Raw genomic sequence first — 27,500 nt, 5'->3', positions numbered from 1 at the left:
AAAAACTGAAATCTAAGTAAGATTAAATATCTCAAATAAGGGTGATATTTGCTTATTTTCCGTCCGACAAGATAATTCATCTCAGTAAGCAGATTTTATGTTAGAGTGTTTTACTTGTTTTAAGCGTTTTGGTCCTAAATGATCTCAGTAAGGTATTACAGCTTGTTGCTGAGATTTGATGACCTATATTGAGTAAAACATGCTTGAAACTAGAATATCAAGTGTTGCAAACCTGTGTCACCAACATTCACACGTATAAAACTGCTTTTTCAAAGTAATAATTTCTTATTTCAAGCATGAAATAAAAAAACATGACTTTGACACAATTGTGTCTCATAATTAAACTAGACAGTTAATATTTAAACATTTAACATGTGACATTTCAAAAGAATTTTGAACAGAAATAGTTCATGCACATTCAGATAAATTCTTCAAAATTATAATAACATTTTTTTTTATATATATGATGATGATGTCATGTTATCGATGGGAAAATGCATTTTTAGAAAATATGATTTGCCTGAGCGTTGCCTTTTTGCTTTTCCATTAAGAACAATAAATTGGTTTTTAGTGTAAGTTTGCTGGTTTCAAGAAATGTAATGCCGAGTGCATATCATTATGTTAAGATAATGGCACTAGCATTTACTTAATTTAAGAATATTTTTCAACATATTGAGGAAAAAGTTCTCATATTTGCTATCAAGAAAAGTGCATTTGTTATTAGTGAGAATATACTTATTTTAAGGTATTTTTGGGGTTCATTGAGGTGAGCTAATTTTACTTGTTTTGGAAAGTCTTGACAAGCCAAATTTTCTTGTTCTATTGGTAGATAATTTTGCTTAGTTCAAGAAAAATACTACTCATTTTTGTATTTTTTTTCCTTGTTTTTTAACAAGGAAAAAAATCACTTAACTCAAATATTCAAACGCAGTGTTAGTGTTCAAACTGTGATTATTGTTATGGTGGCCAAAAATATTAAATATACTCTGTTAAATAAAACATCTGCCATGGTTTTTAATGAATACTTAGGCCTACTACGCTACTGTATTTTAATTTTGGTCATTGTGGTGTTACGTGGAGAGCCAAGTTTTTTTCTGAGGTGGTGCTTGGTGGAAAAAAGTTTGAAAACCAATGGACTCCAATAAAGATCTGTTTTTTCTTTTTCTTTGCTTGTCAGCATGTGTATACTCACAAAAAACAACAGCGCATCACGTTGTGTGTTTCTTTCTATGTACTTCGGTATCTATATGTTTTTGTGCGTGTCTGGGAGGGCGCCAGGGCGGGGGGATCTTACGACATGTGACGGCTGGTGGGCCGTCGCCGTCAGGGAAGGATGGAGAAGAGAAGGAAACGACTGTTGCCATGGCAACCCCGAGCTAGACTGGCTGATGGTCGGGTAGCGTGAAGTAGCTGCCAGTTGAGACAGCGAGAGCTGCAGAGAAACATGAACTGTTGTTGTTATCACATTAGGATCCAATTGGACATCAACAACATGGACCATTCCTACGAACCCCGTTTCCATATGAGTTGGGAAATTGTGTTAGATGTAAATATAAACGGAATGCAATGATTTGCAAATCATTTTCAACTCATATTCAGTTGAATATGCTACAAAGACAACATATTTGATGTTCAAACTGATAAACATTTGGTTTTTTTTGGCAAATAATCATTAACTTTAGAATTTGATGCCAGCAACACGTGACAAAGAAGTTGGGAAAGGTGGCAATAAATACTGATAAAGTTGAGGAATGCTCATCAACACTTATTTGGAACATCCCACAGGTGAACAGGCAAATTGGGAACAGGTGGGTGCCATGATTGGGTATAAAAGTAGATTCCATGAAATGCTCAGTCATTCACAAACAAGGATGGGGCGAGGGTCACCACTTTGTCAACAAATGCGTGAGCAAATTGTTGAACAGTTTAAGAAAAACCTTTCTCAACCAGCCATTGCAAGGAATTTAGGGATTTCACCATCTACGCTCCGTAATATCATCAAAGGGTTCAGAGAATCTGGAGAAATCACTGCACGTAAGCAGGTAAGCCCGTGACCTTCGATCCCTCAGGCTGTACTGCATCAACAAGCGACATCAGTGTGTAAAGGATATCACCACATGAGCTCAGGAACACTTCAAAAACCCACTGTCAGTAACTACGGTTGGTCGCTACATCTGTAAGTGCAAGTTAAAACTCTCTTATGCAAGGCGAAAACCGTTTATCAACAACACCCAGAAACGCCGTTGGCTTCGCTGGGGCTCATCTAAGACGGACTGATACAAAGTGGAAAAGTGTTCTGTGGTCTGACGAGTCCACATTTCAATTTGTTTTTGGAAACTGTGGACGTCGTGTCCTCCGGAACAAAGAGGAAAAGAACCATCCGGATTGTTTTAGGCGCAAAGTTGAAAAGCCAGCATCAGTGATGGTATGGGGGTGTATTAGTGTCCAAGATATGGGTAACTTACACATCTGTGAAGGCGCCATTAATGCTGAAAGGTACATACAGCTTTTGGAGCAACATATGTTGCCATCCAAGCAACGTTACCATGGACGCCCCTGCTTATTTCAGCAAGACAATGCCAAGCCACGTGTTACATCAACGTGGCTTCATAGTAAAAGAGTGCGGGTACTAGACTGGCCTGCCTGTAGTCAAGACCTGTCTCCCATTAAAAATGTGTGGCGCATTATGAAGCCTAAAATACCACAACGGAGACCCCCGGACTGTTGAACAATTTAAGCTGTACATCAAGCAAGAATGGGAAAGTATTCCACCTGAGAAGCTTAAAAAATGTGTCTCCTCAGTTCCCAAACGTTTACTGAGTGTTGTTAAAAGGAAAGGCCATGTAACACAGTGGTGAACATGCCCTTTCCCAACTACTTTGGCATGTGTTGCAGCCATGAAATTCTAAGTTAATTATTATTTGCAAAAAAAAATAAAGTTTATGAGTTTGAACATCAAATATCTTGTCTTTGTAGTGCATTCAACTGCATATGGGTTGAAAAGGATTTGCAAATCATTGTATTCCGTTTATATTTACATCTAACACAATTTCCCAAGATGACAAACATTTGTTTTTATTTTACCACCAACAAACCTTTTTATTATGTAGAAAGCATAAAAGACGCAGGATGGGTCAATTTGCTATGGTTTTATTGTACTGTATACATCAAGAACACTACTGGACAAACTGATTTTGAAGGAATAAAGAGCAAGCAAATTTGTTGCATTCGTCATGATGATCATTTTGCTGAACAATAACTTTGACACTAAAGAGGTCGAAAGTGTTATTAGCAGCCATAAAGTATGTTGATCCTTGCGACGTCACCTCTGGACATGCCCTGCCTCTGGCCGATTTTGGCGCCAGAATTGGGTACGATGGTGTCTCTCCCATTGACGGTAAAAGCTGTTTTCCCATAGTGCATGATGGAGGAGTAGTCATAGGGGGTGTTCATGTTGTTGGTGTCTTGCTTGTAGAAGTTGAAGGCCATCTCCGAGTCGATGTTGTCCCAGATGATTCTGACATAGTTGTCACGGTCGCTTCTGGTCTGCTCGTGCTGGAAGCCCAGAGCATGAAGGAACTCATGCTGGATGATGCCGTGGTAGATGCAGCCTTGACGGTTGAGTGACACCACCTGCATCCCTCCCTGTCTGCCCAGAGCTGCGAAGCAGCCACCTTTGTTCTCAACGCTGATGAAGTCGTATTCATTGCGCCGAGGGACGAAGCGGATGCAGGACCTGCCGTGGAAAGACTTAATCGCCTTCTCAATCTTCTGCCTCTCCATGCCGCTGAATTGAGGACTAATGATATAGGGGATAGTCACCAAGCCGTTGGAGGATTTCTTCCACAGGCAGCTATTGGAATAGCACTTCAGGGCATTTCTGTTATTGGGAAGCAGCATGTCCCCTTCCATTAGTAACTCACTTGTGCCATTGTTGGTGCTCAGAATTGCGGTGGTAATGTCAATAGTCTCCTCGTCGTCTCCTGGGATTTCTTCATACATGTCCTGATAAGCCTGAGTGAGGCCCAGCATGAAGAGCATCAGCAGACTGGCGAAGGGACTCATTTTCAGCTTGGTTCTTGTGGAGTTCTGCTGTTGAGAGACTCTTTGAAGACTGATGTCCTGCTTTGTTCAGTCTAGGGTCTTTATACTTTGTTGTACAGGTGTGGCCATAGAAGGATTATGGGTTGAGGGGCATGTTGCTAAGCCTTAACAAACCTTCTAAAGGGTGGACTCTACTGACAATCCTTCTAGTTCAATATGTATGGTTATCCTTTGTTACTACGGACAAACAAGGTAGATATGGACCACTCAGTTCTTTCTTTTAGAAACAAGGTGTACAAGACAGTAAAATACAATATATGTCATTTTAATCAAATGAGACTGATGTCAGTCATGATGTTTCTCTGTTGTAGGCTTCTTTTCTCACCTAAGTTATTGTATAACTTGCTGGTCTCAACCAACACAGTCGCTCTACCAAAACATTGATGATCACTGTAATATTCTCTCTAATTATAATCAATTAAGGTATTATTAGTTTTTTTATTTTAAAATGCTGTCTGATGTCTAAATATCTACATAAATTCGCTACGCCCCAATTTAATGACTCCATTAAATACAGAAACACCAGAACTCTAATAATCTCCTTAATAACCTTTTTCGGTATTTTTTTTTCTTTTTGTGTGTGTATGTGTATGATTGTTAAAATGTATAATCTGGGATGTTAAATTGCCATCCATCCATCCATCTTCTTCCGCTTATCCGAGGTCGGGTCGCGGGGGCAGCAGCCTAAGCAGGGAAGCCCAGACTTCCCTCTCCCCAGCCACTTCGTCCAGCTCTTTCTGTGGGACCCCGAGGCGTTCCCAGGCCAGCCGGGAGACATAGTCTTCCCAACGTGTCCTGGGTCTTCCCCCGTGGTCTCATACCGGTCGGACATGCCCTAAACACCTCCCTAGGGAGGCGTTCGGGTGGCATCCTGACCAGATGCCCGAACCACCTCATCTGGCTCCTCTCGATGTGGAGGAGCAGCGGCTTTACTTTGAGCTCCCCCCGGATGGCAGAGCTTCTCACCCTATCTCTAAGGGAGAGCCCCGCCACCCGGCGGAGGAAACTCATTTCGGCCGCTTGTACCCGTGATCTTGTCCTTTCGGTCATAACCCAAAGCTCATGACCATAGGTGAGGATGGGAACGTAGATCGACCGGTAAATTGAGAGCTTTGCCTTCCGGCTCAGCTCCTTCTTCACCACAACGGATCGATACAGCGTCCGCATTACTGAAGACGCCGCACCGATCCGCCTATCGATCTCACGATCCACTCTTCCCTCACTCGTGAACAAGACTCCGAGGTACTTGAACTCCTCCACTTGGGGCAAGATCTCTTCCCCAACCCGGAGATGGCACTCCACCCTTTTCCGGGCGAGAACCATGGACTCGGACTTGGAGGTGCTGATTCTCATCCCAGTCGCTTCACACTCAGCTGCGAACCGATCCAGCGAGAGCTGAAGATCCTGGCCAGATGAAGCCATCAGGACCACATCATCTGCAAAAAGCAGAGACCTAATCCTGCAGCCACCAAACCAGATCCCCTCAACGCCTTGACTGCGCCTAGAAATTTTGTCCATAAAAGTTATGAACAGAATCGGTGACAAAGGGCAGCCTTGGCGGAGTCCAACCCTCACTGGAAACGTGTCCGACTTACTGCCGGCAATGCGGACCAAGCTCTGGCACTGATCATACAGGGAGCGGACTGCCTCAATCAGACAGTCCGATACCCCATACAAAATGGTTGATTATACGACCGAAATAAACTCATTTCATTTCATCTCGGATCATGAGTAGATTGTGAGGTGCCTACAAGAAAAAAAACTATTTTGATCATTTTAAAACAAATCTCACAAGGGATGCATACTCTGGAATAGTTTCAGAGTAGTAGAATCCCACAGCTTTGAAAGTAAGTTAAAAGTCTGGTTCCAAACCAAAGTAATCAGATTTTTTGACCACACAAAATAATAAACACAATGGTAACAGGCAATACATGCATGGTCTAAATCAGGGGTGCTCATTACGTCGATCGCGAGCTACCGGTCGATCGCGGAGGATGTGTCAGTCGATCACCAGCCAGGCATTGAAAAAATAGTCCTAAAAATGAGCGATCATAAATCTTCATTATGACGTCACTTTCGTCACTTGATTGACATTCACGGCACCCGAGGGTCTTCTGAGATGACGCTGGCTGCTGCCAGCTCATTAAAATTACCGACTGGTAGGCGAGAAACACTTTATTTCAACAGTTCTGGCGCCGTACCTGTCGTCAAAACTCCAAAGACCGACTGCACAGTTGCACAGTTGCGCTAACAAAATAAGAGTCTCAGAAAGCTGGCGTGCACAAGCTCGCAAGCTACGGAGTTTGCCGACAATGTATTTCTTGTAAAGTGTATACAAAGGAGTACGGAAGCTGGACAAATAAGATGCCAAAAACCAACCACTTTCATGTGGTATTGTACAGAAAGGAGGACTTTTTTTTCTCCTCCATTCGAAAATGCGGACGTTATCAGCACCACTGTCTGATTCCAATCAATGCAAAAGTCATCAGAATCAGGTAATACACCAACTTATATTCTTGTCTTCATGAAAGAAATGAATCTATATGTGTTAAACATGCTTGTATTATCTTTAAACACCTTTAACTTATTAACTATATGTGTTAAACATGCTTGTATTATCTTTAAACACCTTTAACTTGTTAACAATATTAACTATATGTGTTAAACATGCTTGTATTATCTTTAAACACCTTTAACTTATTAACAATATTAACTATATGTGTTAAACATGCTTGCATTATCTTTAAACAACTTTAAATTGTTAACAATATTAACTATATGTATTAAACATACTTGTATTATTATTAAACACATATGATTTATTAACAATATTAACTATGTGTTAAACAAGCTTGCATTATCATTAAACACCTTTAACTTGTAAAAATATTAACTATATGTGTTAAACATGCTTGCATTATCTTTAAACACCTTTAACTTATTAACAATATTAACTATATGTGTTAAACATGCTTGTATTATCTTTAAACACCTTTAAGTTGTTAACAATATTAACTATATGTGTTAAACATGCTTGTATTATCATTAAACACCTTTAACTTGTTAACAATATTAACTATATGTGTTAAACATGCTTGTATTATCTTTAAACACCTTTAACTTGTTAACAATATTAACTATATGTGTTAAACATGCTTGCATTATCTTTAAACAGTTTTAACTTGTTAACAATATTAACTATATGTGTTAAATATGCTTGCATTATCTTTAAACACCTTTAACTTGTTAACAATATTAACTATAAATATTAAACATACTTGTATTATCATTAAACACCTTTAATTTATTAACAATATTAACTATATGTATTAAACATTCTTGTATTATCATTAAACACCTTTAATTTATTAACAATATTAACTGTGTTAAACATGCTTGCATTATCATTAAACACCTTTAACTTGTAACAAGATTAACTATATGTGTTAAACATGCTTGCATTATCATTAAACACCTTTAACTTGTTAACAATATTAACTATATGTATTAAACATACTTGTATTATCATTAAACACCTTTAATTTTTTAACAATATTAACTATATGTGTTAAACGTGCTTGCATTATCATTAAACACCTTTAACTTGTTAACAAAAACATATATTTCATAAATAAGTAAATATAAATTAATATTTATGAGGTAGATCCTCACGACTTGATCAATTGAAAAGTAGCTCGCCTGCAGAAAAAGTGTGAGCACCCCTGATCTGAATTAAGCACTTAAATGACCCAATCATCATTGACAGGACAGTACTGTGAACACTTACCTGTCCAGAGACAACAGATGGAAATTAGCCCTTAGCTCAAATCTGACATAATTGCAAATTACGTGCTGCAGTGCTTCCTCTTTCAGAATTTGTTAGTACTGTATTTGGTTCGATTTTTTTAGTCACTGGTCATCATTAGACTAAAACAGATACAGTAGACGTCACTGATGACTCTGCAATGATGTTACTTGGTGACATAGTTCATGTTAAATGAAACAATTGTTTTAATTACCAATTCAACATGTTACTAATTCACTTAAAATCGGTTACAGCCCAAGTGTTCTTCATGTATGAATAAAATCATGACTAATTTACTGATCATTGCTTTTTGATACGTTACTAAAACTAACAGCTATGAGTGACATGTAGCAAACAGCTACAATTGTAATCTTTTATTTAATAAAAGTTCTAAAAGTTTTTAACGATATCCTCCTGTCAACTGATTCTGGTAAATATGTTGTCCTGGTGCTTTTAGATCTGTCTGCTGCGTTCGACACCGTCGACCACACCACCTTAATCACTCGTCTTGAGAACTGTGTGGGCATTAAGGGCGCCGCCCTCAACTGGTTCCGGTCGTACCTAACAGACAGGAGTTTTTGTGTAAAAGTAGACAGTTTTATGTCTTCTACAGTTCCTTTACCACATGGGGTCCCCCAGGGCTCAATCCTTGCCCCAATCTTATTTGCGCTTTACCTTCTCCCCCTTGGTTCTATTTTTAGGAAGTACAGTATTGCATTTCATTTTTATGCCGATGATTGCCAGATTTATTTTCCCATGGCACAAAATAACACGGTTCAACGTCTTATTGCCGCATTGCCGGCAGTAAGTCGGACACGTTTCCAGTGAGGGTTGGACTCCGCCAAAGCTGCCCTTTGTCACCGATTCTGTTCATAACTTTTATGGACAGAATTTCTAGGCGCAGTCAAGGCATTGAGAGGATCTGGTTTGTTGGCTGCAGGATTAGGTCTCTGCTTTTTGCAGATGATGTGGTCCTGATGGCTTCATCTGGCCAGGATCTTCAGCTCTTACTGGATCGGTTCGCAGCCGAGTGTGAAACGACTGGGATGAGAATCAGCACCTCCAAGTCCGAGTCCATGGTTCTCGCCCGGAAAAGGGTGGAGTGCCATCTCCGGGTTGGGGAGGAGATCTTGCCCCAAGTGGAGGAGTTCAAGTACCTCGGAGTCTTGTTCACGAGTGAGGGAAGAGTGGATCGTGAGATCGACAGGCGGATCGGTGCAGCGTCTTCAGTAATGTGGACGCTGTATCGATCCGTTGTGGTGAAGAAGGAGCTGAGCCGGAAGGCAAAGCTCTCAATTTACCGGTCGATCTATGTTCCCATCCTCACCTATGGTCATGAGCTTTGGGTTATGACCAAAAGGACAAGCTCACGGGTACAAGCGGCCGAAATGAGTTTCCTCCGCCGGGTGGCGGGGCTCTCCCTTAGAGATAGGGTGAAAAGCTCTGCCATCCGGGGGGAGCTCAAAGTAAAGCCGCTGCTCCTCCACATCGAGAGGAGCCAGATGAGGTGGTTCGGGCATCTGGTCAGGATGCCACCCGAGCGCCTCCCTCGGGAGGTGTTTAGGGCACGTCCGACCGGTAGGAGGCCGCGGGGAAGACCCAGGACACATTGGGAAGACTATGTCTCCCGGCTGGCCTGGGAACGCTTCGGGATACCCCGGGAGGAGCTGGACGAAGTGGCTGGGGAGAGGGAAGTCTGGGCTTCCCTGCTTAGGCTGCTGCCCCCGCGACCCGACCTCGGATAAGCGGAAGAAGATGGATGGATGGATGGACATACTTATTGTGATAAAAACACCATAGACAACTTTTTGTCCCTGTTTTGATAGATAAGGCCCCGTATTGATTCTAAAAGTGAGTCTCTTTGGTACACAACAAACATATGCAGCAAGGTAATTAGTGATAGCACTGTTAAGGTTGCCAATATTACGATACTTAATGTGTTCGGCATGACAGCAATGCAGATAATCTGTTCATGAACTAGTTTTATGGGACCCATGTGTGTTTGTATGTTGGAAAACATGTTCCCTTGTGAACCCGTAAAGAATAGGTTGGGAAGAAAAAGTAGATGAATGGAGAAAAAATCAATGCCCTAACTTCTTTGCAACTTCTTCTAATGATTACACGGACGGAATAAAATCATTACCAGTGACATATACTGTATCTATTCTAGTCTAATGGTGCATCACCAGTGACTGAACAGCCAGTCAATTACCTCACAGTCAGACTATGTAGAAGGAGGGACTTCAACAGAAATACAGTATCCAAACCCCTCTTCCCCCTCATATTGTCTACTTTGTTTAGCTGTAACAACAAAGGATACAATACCATGTTGAACTGGAAGGAGTCCACCCTTCAGATGTTTGTTTAGGCCTTCAAACTGTAATCTTCTTACAGCCACACCTGTGCAGCAAAGTATAAAGACCCCAGATTGAACCAAGAAGGACATCAGTCTTCAAAGAGTCTCTAAACAGCAGAACTCCACAAGAACCAAGCTGAAAATGAGTCCCTTTGCCAGTCTGCTGATGCTCCTCTTGCTTGGCCTCGCTCGGGCTCAACAGGACATGGATGAAGAATTCTCAGGAAATGACGAGGAGACCATTGACATTACCACCGCAATTCTGACCACCAACAATGGCACAAGTGAGTTACTAATGGAAGGAGACATGCTGCTTCCCCAAACCAGAAATGCCCTGAGGTGCTTGTCCAATAGCTGCCTGTGGAAGAAATCTTTCAACGGCTTGGTGACGATCCCCTATATCATTAGTCCTCAATTCAGCGGCATGGAGAGGCAGAAGATTGAGAATGCAATTAAGGCTTTCCACGGCAGGTCCTGCATCCGCTTCGTCCCTCGGCGCAATGAACACGACTTCATCAGCGTTGAGAACAAAGGTGGCTGCTTCGCAGCTCTGGGCAGACAGGGAGGGATGCAGGTGCTGTCACTCAACCGTCAAGGCTGCATCTACCACGGCATCATCCAGCATGAGTTCCTTCATGCTCTGGGCTTCCAGCACGAGCAGACCAGAAGCGACCGTGACAGCTATGTCAGAATCATCTGGGAGAACATCGACCGACAGATGGCCTTCAACTTCGACAAGAAGAACACCAACAACCTGAACACACCCTATGACTACTCCTCCATCATGCACTATGGAAGAACAGCCTTCAGCATCAATGGGAGAGACACCATCGTCCCCTTTAACGGCGCCAATATCGGCCAGAGGCAGGGCATGTCCAGAGTTGACATCACAAGGCTCAACATACTTTATGGCTGCTAATAACAACACTTTTGACCGCTTCAGCATTTTTTCTCAAATGTTCAAATGAATGAAATAAAGCAATTCAAAATGTACTACTAGTTCATTGTAGTTGATGCATCAAACACAAAACCTGCTTTATCCGCTCTGCATCAGAATTATTTCGGATGCAGGTTCTCTGTTTAAATATTCCGTTGCTGTGATGTCACGCTATTTACAGAGCTGAAACAGTTATTGCCAACCATGCCTACACACCAGTGACGTGCGGTGAGGTTGATGGCTGGTGAGGCACTGACTTCATCACAGTCAGATTTACAAACATATGAACCCTAAAGAGTATCTTATTCACCATTTGATTGGCAGCAGTTAACGGGTTATGTTTAAAAGCTCATACCAGCATTCTTCCCTGCTTGGCACTCAGCATCAAGGGTTGGAATTGGGGGTTAAATCACCAAAAATGATTCCCGGGCGCGGCGGCGCCGCTGCTGCCCACTGCTCCCCTCACCTCCCAGGGGGTGAATAAGGGGATGGGTCAAATGCAGACGACAAATTTCATTACACCTAGTGTGTGTGTGACAATCATTGGTACTTTAACTTAACTTTAACTTTACACATACAAACTGTAGCACACAAAAAAGCACATTTAATTAAAAAAAACGTTATTATGGTCTTACCTTTACTTAGAAATTAAGTCCATGCGCCGCAACTAAAGCCCTCACTTAAACTTTCCACGTGCAAGATTGAATCTATTTAAAAAAGTGTAACCGAGGGTTTATAAATGTCGCCTATACTGTATGAAACTACAAAATAACAAACACGGAGGCTCCAGTTTACACGAGGACCACTTTATTTACCTTCTTTCAAAAACCTCCGCAACGTGACATCACTTCCGCTCTTAGCGCCTTCAAAATAAGAGCTCAAGGCATATACTGTATAACAGCGCATAACAGGAACTTAACATCACAAAGAGGAAAGCCCATAAAAATAGGTTACAAAAGTTATTTAATAAGAAGCCAAAAAGTGCAAAAACAATAATGTTCGTGTTGGAGTTGTGAATTAGGTACACCTGCAGTCTGCAGGTGTATCTAATGTTGTGTCCCTGCAGTCATTCACAACTCCTCCAACACTAACATTATATTTTTTGCACTTTTTGGCTTCTTATGAAATATTTTTTTTAAATAGATTCAATCTTGCACGTGGAAAGTTTAAGTGTGGGCTTTAGTTGATATAACAATTCTACGGCGGGGGTGCAGGAGGCGAGCCTCAGCCAGTGCGTCTTTTGCAGCCGTTTTATGATCGCTCAGCACAAGAAATACGTTACACACATACAGTTGTTGACAAAATACACTGTACATTATATAACTCAGCTAACTAAACTATGGAAATGTATAATATAGTTCATATAGCAATTCAGTCTGACTGCACACCAGGCCAACAGTTAGCCGAGTCATTGCGCAATCCATGTTGCGGCACTGAGTGACGTGCCTCAACTGGCTGCTGTTCACCGCACCGTCTCTTCTCAGTATTTGAACGGCAAATGTGAAAATTCAGCGATTTTGAATAAAAATAATCTAAAACTGGTGAAGTTAAATGGAAAATAACTTTATAGTATAATCACTGGATACATATAACAATTTAAAAAAAAAAAATTATTTTTCCTTTTTTTTTCTTTCCATGATGGCAGGTGAGGCCCCGCCTCACCTGCCTCTAGTGACTGCACGTCACTGCTACACACGCTATCAAAACATAGTAATGCATTCTGTAATACAGCAAAAGTAGAAATGTCTCTCTATAATATTGTCCTTAGGCTGTCCTAAAGCCAAATTAGGATGGCAGATTCAGATGGACTAAATGATGAGAAAGCATAGGATATGAGGTATAAAGTACAAATACTACCTAACTATTTTAAAATGAGTATTGTGTGCACGTCTTGTAAGGTCACATGCACACAAAGACCCCTGCTTCCAGTTGATGCAGACATCTTTTGCAGTAATATCCCAGGAGCTAATATGGTGAAGCCATTTAAAAGCAGGCAATACTTAACTGTCGCTATAACCTTGACAGGACCTAGGAAAAACTCCCCAGAGGAATAATTAAACTCTCTCCAATGCTTTCAAGCAATGCTGAAACGAAGTAGCGTAAGATTTTCTACAACTCTTGTTTTTTTTGTGATAGAGTGATTGGAGCACATACTTGTTGGTCACAAAAAAAACATTCATGAAGTTTGGTTCTTTTATGAATTTATTATGGGTCTACTGAAAATGTGACCAAATCTGCTGGGTCAAAAGTATACATACTCCAATGTTAATATTTGGTTACATGTCCCTTCACTGCAATAAGGCGCTTTTGGTAGCCATCCACAAGCTTCTGGTTGAATTTTTGACCACTCGTCTTGACAAAATTGGTGCAGTTCAGCTAAATTTGTTGTTTTTCTGACATGGACTTGTTTCTTCAGCATTGTCCACACGTCAGGACTTTGGGAAGGCCATTCCAAAACCTTAATTCTATTCTGACTTAGCCATTCCTTTACCACTTTTGACGTGTGTTTGGGGTCATTGTCCTGTTGGAACACCCAACTGCGCCCAAGACCCAACTTCTGGGCTGATGATTTTAGCTTGTCCTGAAAAATTTGGAAGTAATCCTCCTTTTTCATTGTCCCATTTACTCTCTGTAAAGCACCCGTCCCATTGGCAGCAAAACAGGCCAATGTGATGTCAGATGAACGCTGTTTGGCCACAATATCCAGCAATATGTTTGGAGGAGAAAAAGTGATGCCTTTAATCCCAGGAACACCTTTTCTACCGTCAAGCATGGTGGAGGTAGTATTATGCTATACATATACATATATGTATATATATATATATATATATATATATATATATATATATATATATATATATATATATAATGTTTGTTTAATAAAAATACAGGCATGTGTCGGAGGCAGATATTTACATATATCCGAATTTAAGTGTTACTTCTTTTATTTCATAATCATATTACAAAACAGCTAGTGTTTTTCTTCCAAATGTGGTCTTTTGGTTGTCTGCAAAACTGTGTGCTTAACCTTGAAGTGAGGAATGTTAGAGAGAGATAATAAGCATTTGTTTTGGCTAGAGAGACATGACTGCCAGAGGGGGAGGAAGAGAGACTTAAGAGGAGAGGGGCTTGGTCGGGGGTGACAGACCATCTTAGCGGGGCGATCCGAATGTTCTATGCTGTCTCTGTCAATGTATATATGCAAAGCTTTGCAAATATATTAGGTTCATATAGATTCCCTTCTTTCTTGAAGACAATACAAGTTGGTGTATTGCCATATTCTGATGGCTTGCATTGTCAGGATTCACAGCAGTTGCTGATAAGTTCCACCATTTCGAATTTACATTGTGGACGGAAAATAAGTCTTCCTCTCTTTCCAACACGACATGAAAGTGGTTGGTTTTTAGCTTCTAATTTGTCCAGCTTCCATACTCCTTTCTATACCCTTTACAAGAAATACATTGACATTTAATCCATAGCTCGCTAGGTTGTGTGCGCGAGATTTTTTACACACTTATTTTGTTAGCGCAAGCAGGATGGAGCAGCACTTTTATTGTGAAGACAAGAACTGTAAGGGTCAGACTTTACACTTTTGACGGCCGGTACGGAGAGAGAGTCTGTTTAAATGAAATGTGCTTCTCGCATTACCGCCAGTCGTCATCTCACAAAATCCTCAGGGAACGGTGAACGCTAATCAAGTGACAAAAGTGACGTCATAGTGAGGATTGATGATTGGTAAATTGTAGCTCCGTTTTTTTTAATGCTTCGCGATCGACCGACACACCATCCACAATCGACCTGTAGCTTATGATCGATCTAATGGGTAGCCCTGTTCTAGAAGGTCTGGCAAGAGAACAACTAAGACTTCCCAAGTACTACTGCTGCATCTATAATACAAATAAGCTCTTTATCAATATCTGCGCATAAAAATATAGGTTAAAAGTTGTCAATTATAGCAATATTGTCCCTGGTAACAACTAAGATAGTAACTGAAGGTCGACTTCCACTCAGCTAGAGTGGTAATTATCTTACTGACCTGAATATAAGGTGACCACTCTCTTTGTCGAGACATTGAAAATATCCTTAAAGGGGAACATTATCACCAGACCTATGTAAGCGTCAATATATACCTTGATGTTGCAGAAAAAAGACCATATATTTTTTTAACCGATTTCCGAACTCTAAATGGGTGAATTTTGGCGAAATAAACGCCTTTCTAATATTCACTCTCGGAGCGATGACGTGACGTGACATCGGGAAGCAATCCGCCATTTTCTCAAACACCGAGTCAAATCAGCTCGGTTATTTTCAGTTTTTTCGACTGTTTTCCGTACCTTGGAGACATCATGCCTCGTCGGTGTGTTTTCAGAGGGTGTAACAACACGAACAGGGACGGATTCAAGTTGCACCAGCGGCCCAAAGATGCGAAAGTGGCAGAAAATTGGACGTTTGTTCCGCACACTTTACCGGCGAAAGCTATGCTACGACAGAGATGGCAAGAATGTGTGGATATCCTGCGACACTCAAAGCAGATGCATTTCCAACGATAAAGTCAAAGAAAACTGCCGCCAGACCCCCATTGAATCTGCCGGAGTGTGTGAGCAATTCAGGGACAAAGGACCTCGGTAGCACGGCAAGCAATGGCGGCAGTTTGTTCCCGCAGACGAGCGAGCTATACCCCCTGGATGTCTTGGCTCACACCGCTTCTACCGTCCCTTATGCCACTGCTGACATCAACTCCAAAACTGGAAAGATCAGCTTTCAGGAAAAGAGAGCGGATGAGGGTATGTCTACAGAATATATTAATTGATGAAAACTTTATTCATTACTCGCGGTTTTACGTAAATTATTATACATAAACTGTGTTTACCAATAATTTAGCTTAAAAACATTTCTTTTTTTCAATCATTCGAGTACATTCGGGTAGTCTTGTGTAATGCAGTATTTTGTGTCTATTTAGGTATGGTTAACCTGAGTGCTGAAATTGTGGAAAAATATATGTTCTTAGCGTGCCTGAAATGGGCTGTCTGCACTCTCAAACTGCATGTTGTTGCCAAATGTATTTCATGTGCTGTAAACCTAGTTCATAGTTGTTAGTAATTATCTTATCAGACAGTGTTAAGCCGCTGAAATCCGAGTCTGAATCCGAGCTAATGTCGCTATACCTTGCTGTTTGTTTGTATTGGCATCACTGTGTGACGTCACAGGAAAATGGACGGGTGTATATAACGATGGTTAAAATCAGGCACTTTGAAGCTTTTTTTAGGGATATTGCGTGATGGGTAAAATTTTGAAAAAAACTTCGAAAAACAAAATAAGCCACTGGGAACTGATTTTTAATGGTTTTAACCCTTCTGAAATTGTGATAATGTTCCCCTTTAACGTAACATATTATGGTAAGAGTCATTCAAATAACTATAACATATAGAACATGCTATACGTTTACCAAACAATCTGTCACTCCTAATCGCTAAATCCCATGAAATCTTATACGTCTAGTCTCTTACGTGAATGAGCTAAATAATATTATTTGATATTTTACGCTAATGTGTTAATAATTTCACACATAAGTCGCTCCTGAGTATAAGTCGCACCCCCGGCCAAACTATGAAAAAATCTGCGACTTATAGTCCGAAAAATACGGTAAGTAGTTTGATTGATTGATTGATTGATTGACCTGCCCCAACCATGAGCCAACCTGTCATTTTTAAGTTATTCAAGGGAAAACAATAATGTGTCTAATATTTGGGTCCGAAACCGTCAGGTTAATTTCATTTACAGACATAAATGTGATAAACCGTCACTCCCTACGCTTCAGCTTACTTGCTAGCAGTCTTTCCTGGGGCCAAACAGTCATGGGGGTGCATGGTCCCCTTCAATGCTGTCTGCAGCTCGACTTTGAAGAGCAAAGACAGAACCGTCCACACACGGCTATGTGAGCTGGAGTGCTAAAATAGTAACCAGCCGGAACTGAAACTTTGTCTATCCTTTGTGAAGATACATAACACAGGAACGAGGATGAATAACAAGTCAGCATGAAAGACATTTGTGAAAATAAGGTCTGACTGAAGGAAGTAGTGCCAGCTGCCAATAAAGACAACAACAGATACACGGCCCCACACCCGGCCTGCAGACCACGGATGGGCACGACCCTGAAACCCGGCCACAACCCGATACGAGATATCATCATCAACACTGACAAAGTCAACGGCTGGCCAAAATGCTGGCTATAAATACGACGGAATCATTAGCATTCTGCACGACGGCAGAGTGCCAAAAATCAATAATGTATGCAAGCAAGAGAAAGTTGTCAGATAAAACAAAGCCTGCCGACAGAATCTGTGAGAGAAAGGCTTGTTTACTCTTGCCATTGCAGAAAAAAGGATGCCATTGATTAATCAGCGCTTGACAGCCATGTTGACGAAGAGAGGGAAATTTGTCAAACAGAAAAGTAAAATGGGTTTAGTTGGTAGAAACAAGGATTTTCATGGCTGTGCCTTTGAAAGCAGAGGAAGGGGGGAAACAAAGATCGCGTTTGTGTGATTGCGGCTACACAAGTCAAAATGAGTTTGAGGGTTCTGACAGCAGTGGCACGGCTTCACACATTGACTCCTGTGACTTCCGTTTCATCTCTTTGTGCAAAAATTCGGATAGCCATTAAAATGATAGATGGATACATAGCAGGATATATCTATGGTGTGTGCACTCAGAGCAGCCTCAGCAATAATGGCTCGTGTTTCACACTCTTATCAACCAAGTCTTTTATATAAATGTAGAAGATGTTCTGTACACAGAGACGTATGCACTTCACTCATTAGTGGACTGATGGGACATCTAACACATCTTCAAAGTGTATGTAGTCAGGCAAAACATCAAATTATTGCATACTTGCCAACCCTCCCGGATTTTCCGGGAGACTCCCGAAATTCAGCGCCTCTCCCGAAAACCTCCCGGGACAAATTTTCTCCCGAAAATCTCCCGAAATTCAGGCGGACTCAGGTTTGCTAACCCACAACATAAACAGCATACCTGCCCAATAACGTTATAACTGTAGAATGATGGAGGGCGAGTTCTTGGTTTCTTATGTGGGTTTATTGTTAGGCAGTTTCATTAACGTCCTCCCAGCGCTGTAACAACACACAACAACAGCAGTCACGTTTTTGTATACCGTAAAGCAGTTCGTCTGCCGTAAACAGCAATGTTGTGACACTCTTAAACAGGACAATAGTGCCATCTAGTGCATTTGATGAAAGCACTTTTGTGCCTGCCACACAGAATGCATTATCAGAGGTGTTCAGCATGGTTATTAGTTATCAGTTTATTATTTCTTCAGTCAGAGCTCCACAACCTGTGACATCACGCTACTCATCTGCTACTTCCGGTACAGGCAAGGCTTTTTTATCAGCGACCAAAAGTTGCAAACTTTATCGTCGATGTTCTCTACTAAATCCTTTCAGCAAAAATATGGCAATATCGCGAAATGATCAAGTATGACACATAGAATGGACCTGCTATCCCCGTTTAAATAAGAAAATCGCATTTCAGTAGGCCTCTAAATATTTCGCATGTGATCTTTTTTTGGCCAGGCAGTCGATATGTGCACAACTAATGATAGTATGTATTGTTTCAGTAACTTGAAAAACCACTAAAGTTTGAAAGGTTTCCAAAGTTAACATCCCGCACGAAACTAGAAACCTAATCCAGTAAAAGTTTGCGTGAAATAAAAAAATTTGCAAACTTGATAGTGTCGGAGGCAGATATTTACATATATCCGAATTTAAGTGTTACTTCTTTTATTTCATAATCATATTACAAAACAGCTAGTGTTTTTCTTCCAATGGTGGTCTTTTGGTTGTCTGCAAAAACTGTGTGCTTAACCTTGAATCTTCTGATGTAAGAAAGAGAGATACTCCTTTCTCTTATCTTTTCTTATTCCCAGGTGCAGAGGACAATGGGCATGTGTTTTGGCTGGAGGGACATGTCTGCGAGGGGGAGAGAGAGAGACTTAAGAGGGGAGAGGGTTTTTCGGGGGGGGCAGACCATCTTGGCGGCGCGATTGAATGTTCTATGCTGGACTGGTCTCAATGTATATGCAAAGCTTTGCAAATATATTACAAAATACCTATTCTGTCTCTGGTGGTTCTTCTACTCAGCTTTAAGTGTCGTAAAGAGCTTGGGAGCGAGCGACCAGAAACTTGGATTCCCTGGGAGGAACAACTGGTCAAACGCAACAATAGTGAAGTGAATTAATGAACTCATATTATGTTTTGTATATGGTGAATGTTTATATTCATCTCGGAGAAAGCGAACCACCAGGTTTAAGTAAATAGTAGCATTTCAGTTTGTTAAACAACATAGGGCCCTTTAGTACTGACAGGCAATAGAATTGGACCTTGGTATGCAAAGGTGATGGCCCTATCCGTGAAAAGAGACTACATGTTTAGCTTAATGGCATCCCATTTTATGGCCAGGATGCGCTCTCCTGACTTAGCACACACACACACAGACAGGAGGTAGGAATATAAAGCCGATGGTTTGGCTTCTCCAAGTTCGGAGTCTTTCATTTTTGATCCGACCTCCTCCAGGAACTGCAGTCCTGTATAATGACACTCGCTTGTAATAAAGCAACTTTTGGTTCAGTAAAGCGTCTCCGACGTCTCTTTTGATCCAGCCGCAAGGCCGTGTCACCCTTCTGTCCGGACGAGGATGACAAGACCAGAAATACACATCAATCGCGCAGACAAAGCTGATCTACTAAGCTTGTGCGCAGAGGATAGAAATAGTGAATGCAATCCATTTAACACATTTGTCTTCATGTATATGCAGATTATATGCTGATTATCAGAACGTCCACAATACAGGAAGGAGATGCAAATAATCATTGATCCCTTGCAATGCAAGTAAAACAGTTCTGGAGCCGCTGTTTTGCATCTATATTTAGCATGTCTGAAAAGTTTGCGCAAACTGGCACAGTTACGCACAAATTAGTCGATCGCGCTGCAAAGACACAAGATAGTGAGAATCCTCTGTCTTACGTGTGTCAGTCAACATATTTCGACTGTAAAAATAGTAGACATATCATCTGATCAGAAATATATTTGTATAGCTACTGGGTGACTTAAGGGGCTGATTAAAACAAATTAAATTGATTCGTTTTGGAGCCTGCTGGCGTTTTCTTTTATGTGTTAATTTTTTTTCACATCAACATATCTTCTAAATGAGCTATTTGTGTTTTATTATATGACTGGCAACATTTAACTGTACTTTATTTACAAAGTAGATCTCCACTAAAACATTGTGGTCATTGACTTTATGATATTTTGTAGTAATTTGACATAAAATAGAGGCATGGTCTCTGAATTGCATACTTGCCAACCCCCCCCGGATTTTCCGGGAGACTCCCGAAATTCAGCGCCTCTCCCGAAAACCTCCCGAGACAAATTTTCTCCCGAAAATCTCCCGAAATTCAGGCGGACCTGAGTGACGTGTCGACAGCCTGTTTTCACGTCCGCTTTCCCACAATATAAACAGCGTGCCTGCCCAATCACGTTATAACTGTAGAATGATCGAGGGCGAGTTCTTAGTTTCTTATGTGGGTTTATTGTTAGGCAGTTTCCATAACGTCCTCCCAGCGAGGCAACAACACACAACAGTCACGTTTTCGTCTACCGTAACGCAGTTCAACTGCCGTAAACAGCAATGTTGTGACACTCTTAAACAGGACAATACTGCCATCTACTGTACATGCATATGTGACAATAACATCTAAGGCTTTTAGAGAGTGCAGTGCACAACTGCGCACACAACAAGGACACGAAGCAGAATGCATCATCAGAGAGGGTGTTCAGCATGGTTAGAAAAATAGTGACAGAGAATAGAACAAGGATGGACAATTCAACCCTTAACTCAACAATGAGTAGATGAGTGTTATGTGTGTGTATATATGTAAATAAATGAACACTGAAATTCAAGTATTTCTCTTATATATATATATATATAATATTTAAAAAAAAAAAAAAATATATATATATATATATATATATAATTCACTGAAAGTCAAGTATTTCTTATATATATATGAAATACTTGACTTGGTGAATTCTAGCTGTAAATATACTCCTCCCTTCTTAACCACGCCCCCCAACTCCCAAAATCGGAGGTCTCAAGGTTGGTAAGTATGCTGAATTGAACAGTTGTAAAAACACTAAAGAGTTCAAGCAGTATGGTATTTTCTGACCTTCTGGTGAGCTATTCAAAAGCAACCTGTTGGGTCATATATTCGGGTCTATGGTAATCCAACTTTATTTATTGTAAAATTCCAACGTTTTCCTTGTACTATTTAATATGGGACAAAGACATTATGGTGCTGAACTTTTCATTCAATTGGGCAAATTCTTCTATCAACTGACTTCTTAATGTTTACATGGCCTGCAGAGAACAAAGAGTCCTACCTACCTTGGGGCCTTGTGGGGATTCTGGAGGCGTTGCTTGACTGTCATTTCGACCTGCAAAATACATGCATGAAAAAAGATGTCTGAGGAACAATCAAAGAGTCAATGACAACGTACATAAAATAATAAGATAAAAACTAGTAATGATAATAATAAATATACTGAACAAAAATAAAACACTTGTTTTTGCTCTCATTTTTCATGAGTTGAACTCAAAGATTTAAAACCTTTATTATATACACAAAAGACCTATTCCTCTCAAATATTGTTCACAAATCTGTCTAAATCTGTGTTAGTGAGCACTACTTTGTTGCCATGATAATCCATCCAAACTCAAGGGTGTGACATATCAAAATGCTGATTAAACCGCATAATGATTGCAGAGGTGTTCCTTTGGCTGCCCACAATAAAATGTCAACCTGAAATGTGCAGTTTTGCTTTATTCTGGGTCTGGGGGGGTCGGAAAAGTAGTCAGTATCTGGTGAGACCACCACTTGCCTCACGCAGTGCAACAAAACTCCTTTGCATAGAGTTGTTCAGGTTGTTGATTGTGGCCTGTGGAATGTTGCACCATTTACTGGATATTGGCTCGGAACTAGAACACGCTGTCGTATACGCCGATCCACAGCATCCCAAACATGCTCAATGGGTGACATGCCCGGTGAGTATGCTGGCCATGCAAGAACTGGGATGTTTTCAGCTTCCAGGAATTGTGTACAGACCCTTGCAACACGGGGCCGTGCATTGTTGTTATGCTGCAACGTGAGGTGATGGACTCGGGTCAATGGGCCTAAGGATCTTAGTCTCGGTATCTCTGTGCATTCAAAATGCCATTAATAAAATGCACTTGCGTTCGTTGTCCATAACATACACCTGCCTATACAATAACCCCACTCCCACCACGGGCCACTCAAATCACATTATCGACATCAGCAAACCCCTTTCCCACATGACGCCACACGCTGTCTGCCATCAGTGAAAACTGGGATTCATCCATGAAGAGAACACCTCTTCAACGTACCAGACACCATCTAATGTCGGTTACGACGACAAACTACATTCACATTGAGACCCCGATGAGGACGACGAGCATGCAGATGAACTACACTGAGACGGTTTCTCAGTTTGTGCAGAAATTATTTGGTTATGCAAACCAATTGTTGCAGCAGCTGTCGAGGGGGCTTGTCTCAGACGATCATGGAGGTGCACCTGCTGGATATGGATGTCCTGGGCTGGTGTGGTTACACTCGGTCTGCGGTTGTGAGGCCGGTTGGATGTACTGCCAAATTCTCTTAAACGCCTTTGGAGACTGCTTATGGTAGAGAAATGAACATTCAATTCACGGGCAACAACTCTGGAACTCTGGTGGACATTCCTGCAGTCAGCGTGTCAACTGCACACTCCCTCAGAACTTGTGAAACTGTGGCATTGTGCTGTGTGATAAAACCGCACATTTTACAAACCCTGTTTCCATATGAATTGGGAAATTGTGTTAGATGTAAATATAAACGGAATACAATGATTTGCGAATCCTTTTCAACCCATATTCAATTGAATGCACTACAAAGACAAGATATTTGGTGTTCAAACTCATTAACTTTTTTTTTTTTTTTTGCAAATAATAATTAACTTAGAATTTTGTGGCTGCAACACGTGCCAAAGTAGTTGGGAAAGGGCATGTTCACCACTGTGTTACATGGCCTTTCCTTTTAACAACACTCAGTAAACGTTTGGGAACTGAGGAGACACATTTTTTAAGCTTCTCAGGTGGAATTATTTCCCATTCTTGCTTGATGTACAGCTTAAGTTGTTCAACAGTCCGGGGGTCTCCGTTGTGGTATTTTAGGCTTCATAATGTACCACACATTTTCAATGGGAGACAGGTCTGGACTACAGGCAGGCCAATCTAGTACCCGCACTCTTTTACTATGAAGCCACGTTGATGTAACACGCGGCTTGGCATTGTCTTGCTGAAATAAGCAGGGGCGTCCATGGTAACGTTGCTTGGATGGCAACATATGTTGCTCCAAAACCTGTATGTACCTTTCAGCATTAATCGCGCCTTCACAGATGTGTAAGTTACGCATGTCTTGGGCACTAATACACCCCCATACCATCACAGATGCTGGCTTTTCAACTTTGCGCCTATAACAATCCGGATGGTTCTTTTCCTCTTTGGTCCGGAGGACACGACGTCCACAGTTTCCAAAAACAATTTGAAATGTGGACTCGTCAGACCACAGAACACTTTGCCACTTTGTATCAGTCCATCTTAGATGAGTTCAGGCCCAGCGAAGCCGACGGCGTTTCTGGGTGTTGTTGATAAACGGTTTTCGCCTTGCATAGGAGAGTTTTAACTTGCACTTACAGATGTAGCGACCAACTGTAGTTACTGACAGTGGGTTTCTGAAGTGTTCCTGAGCCCATGTGGTGATATCCTTTACACACTGAGGTCGCTTGTTGATGCAGTACAGCCTGAGGGATCGAAGGTCACGGGCTTAGCTGCTTACGTGCAGTGATTTCTCCAGATTCTCTGAACCCTTTGATGATATTACGGACCGTAGATGGTGGAATCCCTAAATTCCTTGTAATAGCTGGTTGAGAAAAGTTTTTCTTAAACTGTTCAACAATTTGCTCACGCATTTGTTGACAAAGTGGTGACCCTCGCCCCATCCTTGTTTGTGAATGACTGAGCATTTCATGGAATCTACTTTTATACCCAATCATGGCACCCACCTGTTCCCAATTTGCCTGTTCACCTGTGGGAAGTTCCAAATAAGTGTTTGATGAGTATTCCTCAACTTTATCAGTATTTATTGCCACCTTTCCCAACTTCTGTGTCACGTGTTGCTGGCATCAAATTCTAAAGTTAATGATTATTTGCAAAAAAAAAAAATTGTTTATCAGTTTGAACATCAAATATGTTGTCTTTGTAGCATATTCAACTGAATATGGGTTGAAAATGATACGCAAATCATTGTATTTCGTTTATATTTACATCTAACACAATTTCCCAACTCATATGGAAACGGGGTTTGTATATCGGGCAGCGTAAGGCACACCTGTACAATAATCATGCTGTTTGAGCAGTATTTGATATGTTACACCTGTGAGGTGGTATGGATTATCTTGACAAAGAAGAAATGCTCACTAACATAGATTTAGACAGATGAATAGGTCTTTTGTGTGTTTATAGTAAAAGTTTTAGGTCGTTCAACCAATGAAAAATGGAAGCAAAAATAAAAGTGTTGCTTTCAGAGATGTCCGATAATGGCTTTTTGCCGATATCCGATATTCCGATATTGTCCAACTCTTTAATTACCGATACCGATATGAACCGATATATACAGTCGTGGAATAAACACATTATTATGCCTAATTTGGACAACCATGTATGGTGAAGATAAGGTACTTTAAAAAAAAATTATAAAATAAAATAAGATAAATAAATTTAAAAAGAATTCTTGAATAAAAAAAGAAAGTAAAACAATATAAAAACAGTTACATAGAAACTAGTAATTAATGAAAATGAGTAAAATTAACTGTTAAAGGTTAGTACTATTAGTGGACCAGCAGCACGCACAATCATGTGTGCTTACGGACTGTATCCCTTGCAGACTGTATTGATATATATTGATATATAATGTAGGAACAAGAAATATTAATAACAGAAAGAAACAACCCTTTTGTGTGAATGAGTGTAAATGGGGGAGGGAGTTTTTTTGGGTTGGTGCACTAATTGTGAGTGTATCTTGTGTTTTTTATGTTGATTTAATAAAAAAAAAAAAAAAAAAAAAAAAAAATAAAAAAATTAAAAAACAATACTGATAATAAAAAAAACGATACCGATAATTTCCGATATTACATCGCAGGCCGATATTATCGGACATCTCTAGTTGCTTTTATATTTTTTGCTCAGAGTACAATTCTTCATGTGACTGTTTGAATTAGTTTGAATCGCAAATATCGTCTCTCGCTGCTATTTTTTTTTTTTTTAAACAAGCGCAAGACTAAGTGTAAAAATACATTTCTGAATGATAACGAACAAGTTGTTTTTTGTCCTCTTCTCAGCATGTTCAAAGCCATTAGATCCTAGTGTGGGTGCACACAAAAACACAAAAAGAGAGATGCTTTCAACATGATTAAACATAACTAGACTCAATAGTCCATTAGTGTCCAACACCAAGGACATCAAAAGTTACTTAGTGCTAATGTGAGGCTGCAGTTTGGATTAAAGAAAATACTTATTTTGGTTATACATAAAATACAAATCGGCTGTAACTGATTTTGAGACCTTTAATTACTTATTTTTTTAATAAATAAATATTTTGCAGTAATTACACCCCAGTAGGCACCACATAACACTGAAAGCCATTTAAAAGAAGTAGCAAATCTATCCACACTGATTAGAATTTAGATATCATGGTGAGTTTAAAGCCTAACAATTCTTCCTGAGATACACATTTGCTTTGTTGCCATGGTAATTCCGAAATGAAAGCTTTTCCCAGCATCTCTTTGTCTTTCCTCCTACTCATCGTCACTCTCCGTGCTGGAGCTCGACTGGTCTTTTGGAAATTGCTTGGTCTGCCTGGGGTGTCTCGCTGCAGCTCCCATCTGTTCAGACTACATGCACACAGCTACGCTGGCTCTCTGTCACAAGTGCCTGCTCTTCTTCCTTCCAACTGTGGACATTTTGAATGTAAACCTTTTTTTGTACATCTCTAGGAAGTGAGGAATGTGGTTTCGATGGAATACTTGTGACTTAGGAGAGGTCTTCTTGACATCCGAGTTAAACCATGACCATATATGTATGTCACTTGTTTCTGATACTTTGTTCTTGTATTTTTTTTCAACAACAATCTTTGTAACTCAATTTATTGTATTTCTTGTATTTTTTCTATGTGTAGTAAAATAAAGGTTGTCATTTTGCTATATAAATGTGTTATTATAAAAGTATTTTATGAGTTTTCCTCATGATGTTCTGACCTTTTTTTATCTACTGTACTACTGTATTTTTCTATTACATTTTGTTAAAAAATAAATAAATATTTGTTTTTTTTTGTATTTGTTGTAAAATTATGAGCGTTCATTAAATGCCATCTGACATTCTCTAATACAATTCTGACATTTTTCACAAAATATTTCCCCTTTTTGCCAGTAATATTGTGGATTTATTCCTGGATTTTTTTTTTTACAAAAATAAAGCTGCAATATTGCGGATTTACTCTTGTAATCTTTACAAAAATAAATCTGCAATATTGCCATTACATTTTACCTTTGGTTTTTTTATTATTTTCCTTTATTTCTCTGAAAATGTATCTTTTTTTCCCTCTCATCTTCAACTTTAACCTTCTTTCCCCCCCCAAAAATGTTCTCGTAATATTTAATCTTACTTTTTTCAAAAATGTATCTTTTTGTAAAATGTTTACTTTATTCTCATATTTTAATTAATTTCTGTTACATTGTATGACTTTGTTCTCATAATATTACACGTGTTGTCTTTTTTCTCGTGTCATATTTCTACTTGATTTTTGCTAAAATGATCACTTTTTACATTTTATTTTTACTTTATTTTATATAATTAGGACTGTTTTGACTTTTTTGTATTTGAAATTCAGACATTTTTCACAGATTGAAAAAATATCTGCTTTTTTCCCCTTATCTTCAACCTATTTACCCCAAATTAAAAATGATTTTATTTGTCCTAGATTTGCAACTTTTTTTCCTCACATGTTACCTTTCTTTTTTCAAAAATGTGCTGCTTCTTGTAATATTTAACATTTTCTCTCATAATATTTTACCTCAATTCCCTGGGTATTATTGCTTTAGTCCCATAATATTACACAT

General features: G+C 40.0%; 3 protein-coding genes across 4 annotated transcripts in view; 1 reads left to right on the top strand and 2 right to left on the bottom strand.

Annotated features, from left to right (window-relative positions):
* Positions 1–27,500, bottom strand: part of nphp4 (nephronophthisis 4) — a 462,240-nt gene that overhangs the window by 166,895 nt on the left and 267,845 nt on the right. For both annotated transcript variants that reach the window (XM_061974673.1, XM_061974681.1), the window contains exons 11-12: positions 21,658–21,707; positions 1,295–1,432 (exon numbers count right to left, since the gene is read on the bottom strand). In XM_061974673.1, coding sequence (XP_061830657.1) covers positions 1,295–1,432; positions 21,658–21,707 — 188 coding nt within the window. The remainder of the gene's footprint in view (positions 1–1,294; positions 1,433–21,657; positions 21,708–27,500) is intronic.
* LOC133615895 (high choriolytic enzyme 1-like) lies at positions 3,114–4,100 on the bottom strand. The gene has a single exon (XM_061974772.1). It carries the CDS (start codon positions 4,063–4,065, stop codon positions 3,289–3,291), a length of 777 nt encoding a protein of 258 aa, XP_061830756.1. The 5' UTR covers positions 4,066–4,100; the 3' UTR covers positions 3,114–3,288.
* Positions 10,377–11,344, top strand: LOC133615903 (high choriolytic enzyme 1-like). Its single transcript, XM_061974785.2, has one exon. The coding sequence runs from the start codon at positions 10,408–10,410 to the stop codon at positions 11,182–11,184; it is 777 nt and encodes a 258-aa protein (XP_061830769.1). The 5' UTR covers positions 10,377–10,407; the 3' UTR covers positions 11,185–11,344.

Source organism: Nerophis lumbriciformis, linkage group LG01 (assembly GCF_033978685.3).
Source record: "Nerophis lumbriciformis linkage group LG01, RoL_Nlum_v2.1, whole genome shotgun sequence".
NCBI classification, from domain to species: Eukaryota; Metazoa; Chordata; class Actinopteri; order Syngnathiformes; family Syngnathidae; genus Nerophis; species Nerophis lumbriciformis.
This window is presented reverse-complemented; position numbering and strand designations above follow the sequence as displayed.

Excerpts from the sequence above, each read along its gene's own strand:
- LOC133615903 (XM_061974785.2), top strand. The coding sequence starts at position 10,408 with ATGAGTCCCTTTGCCAGTCTGCTGATGCTCCTCTTGCTTGGCCTCGCT.
- LOC133615895 (XM_061974772.1), bottom strand. The coding sequence starts at position 4,065 with ATGAGTCCCTTCGCCAGTCTGCTGATGCTCTTCATGCTGGGCCTCACT.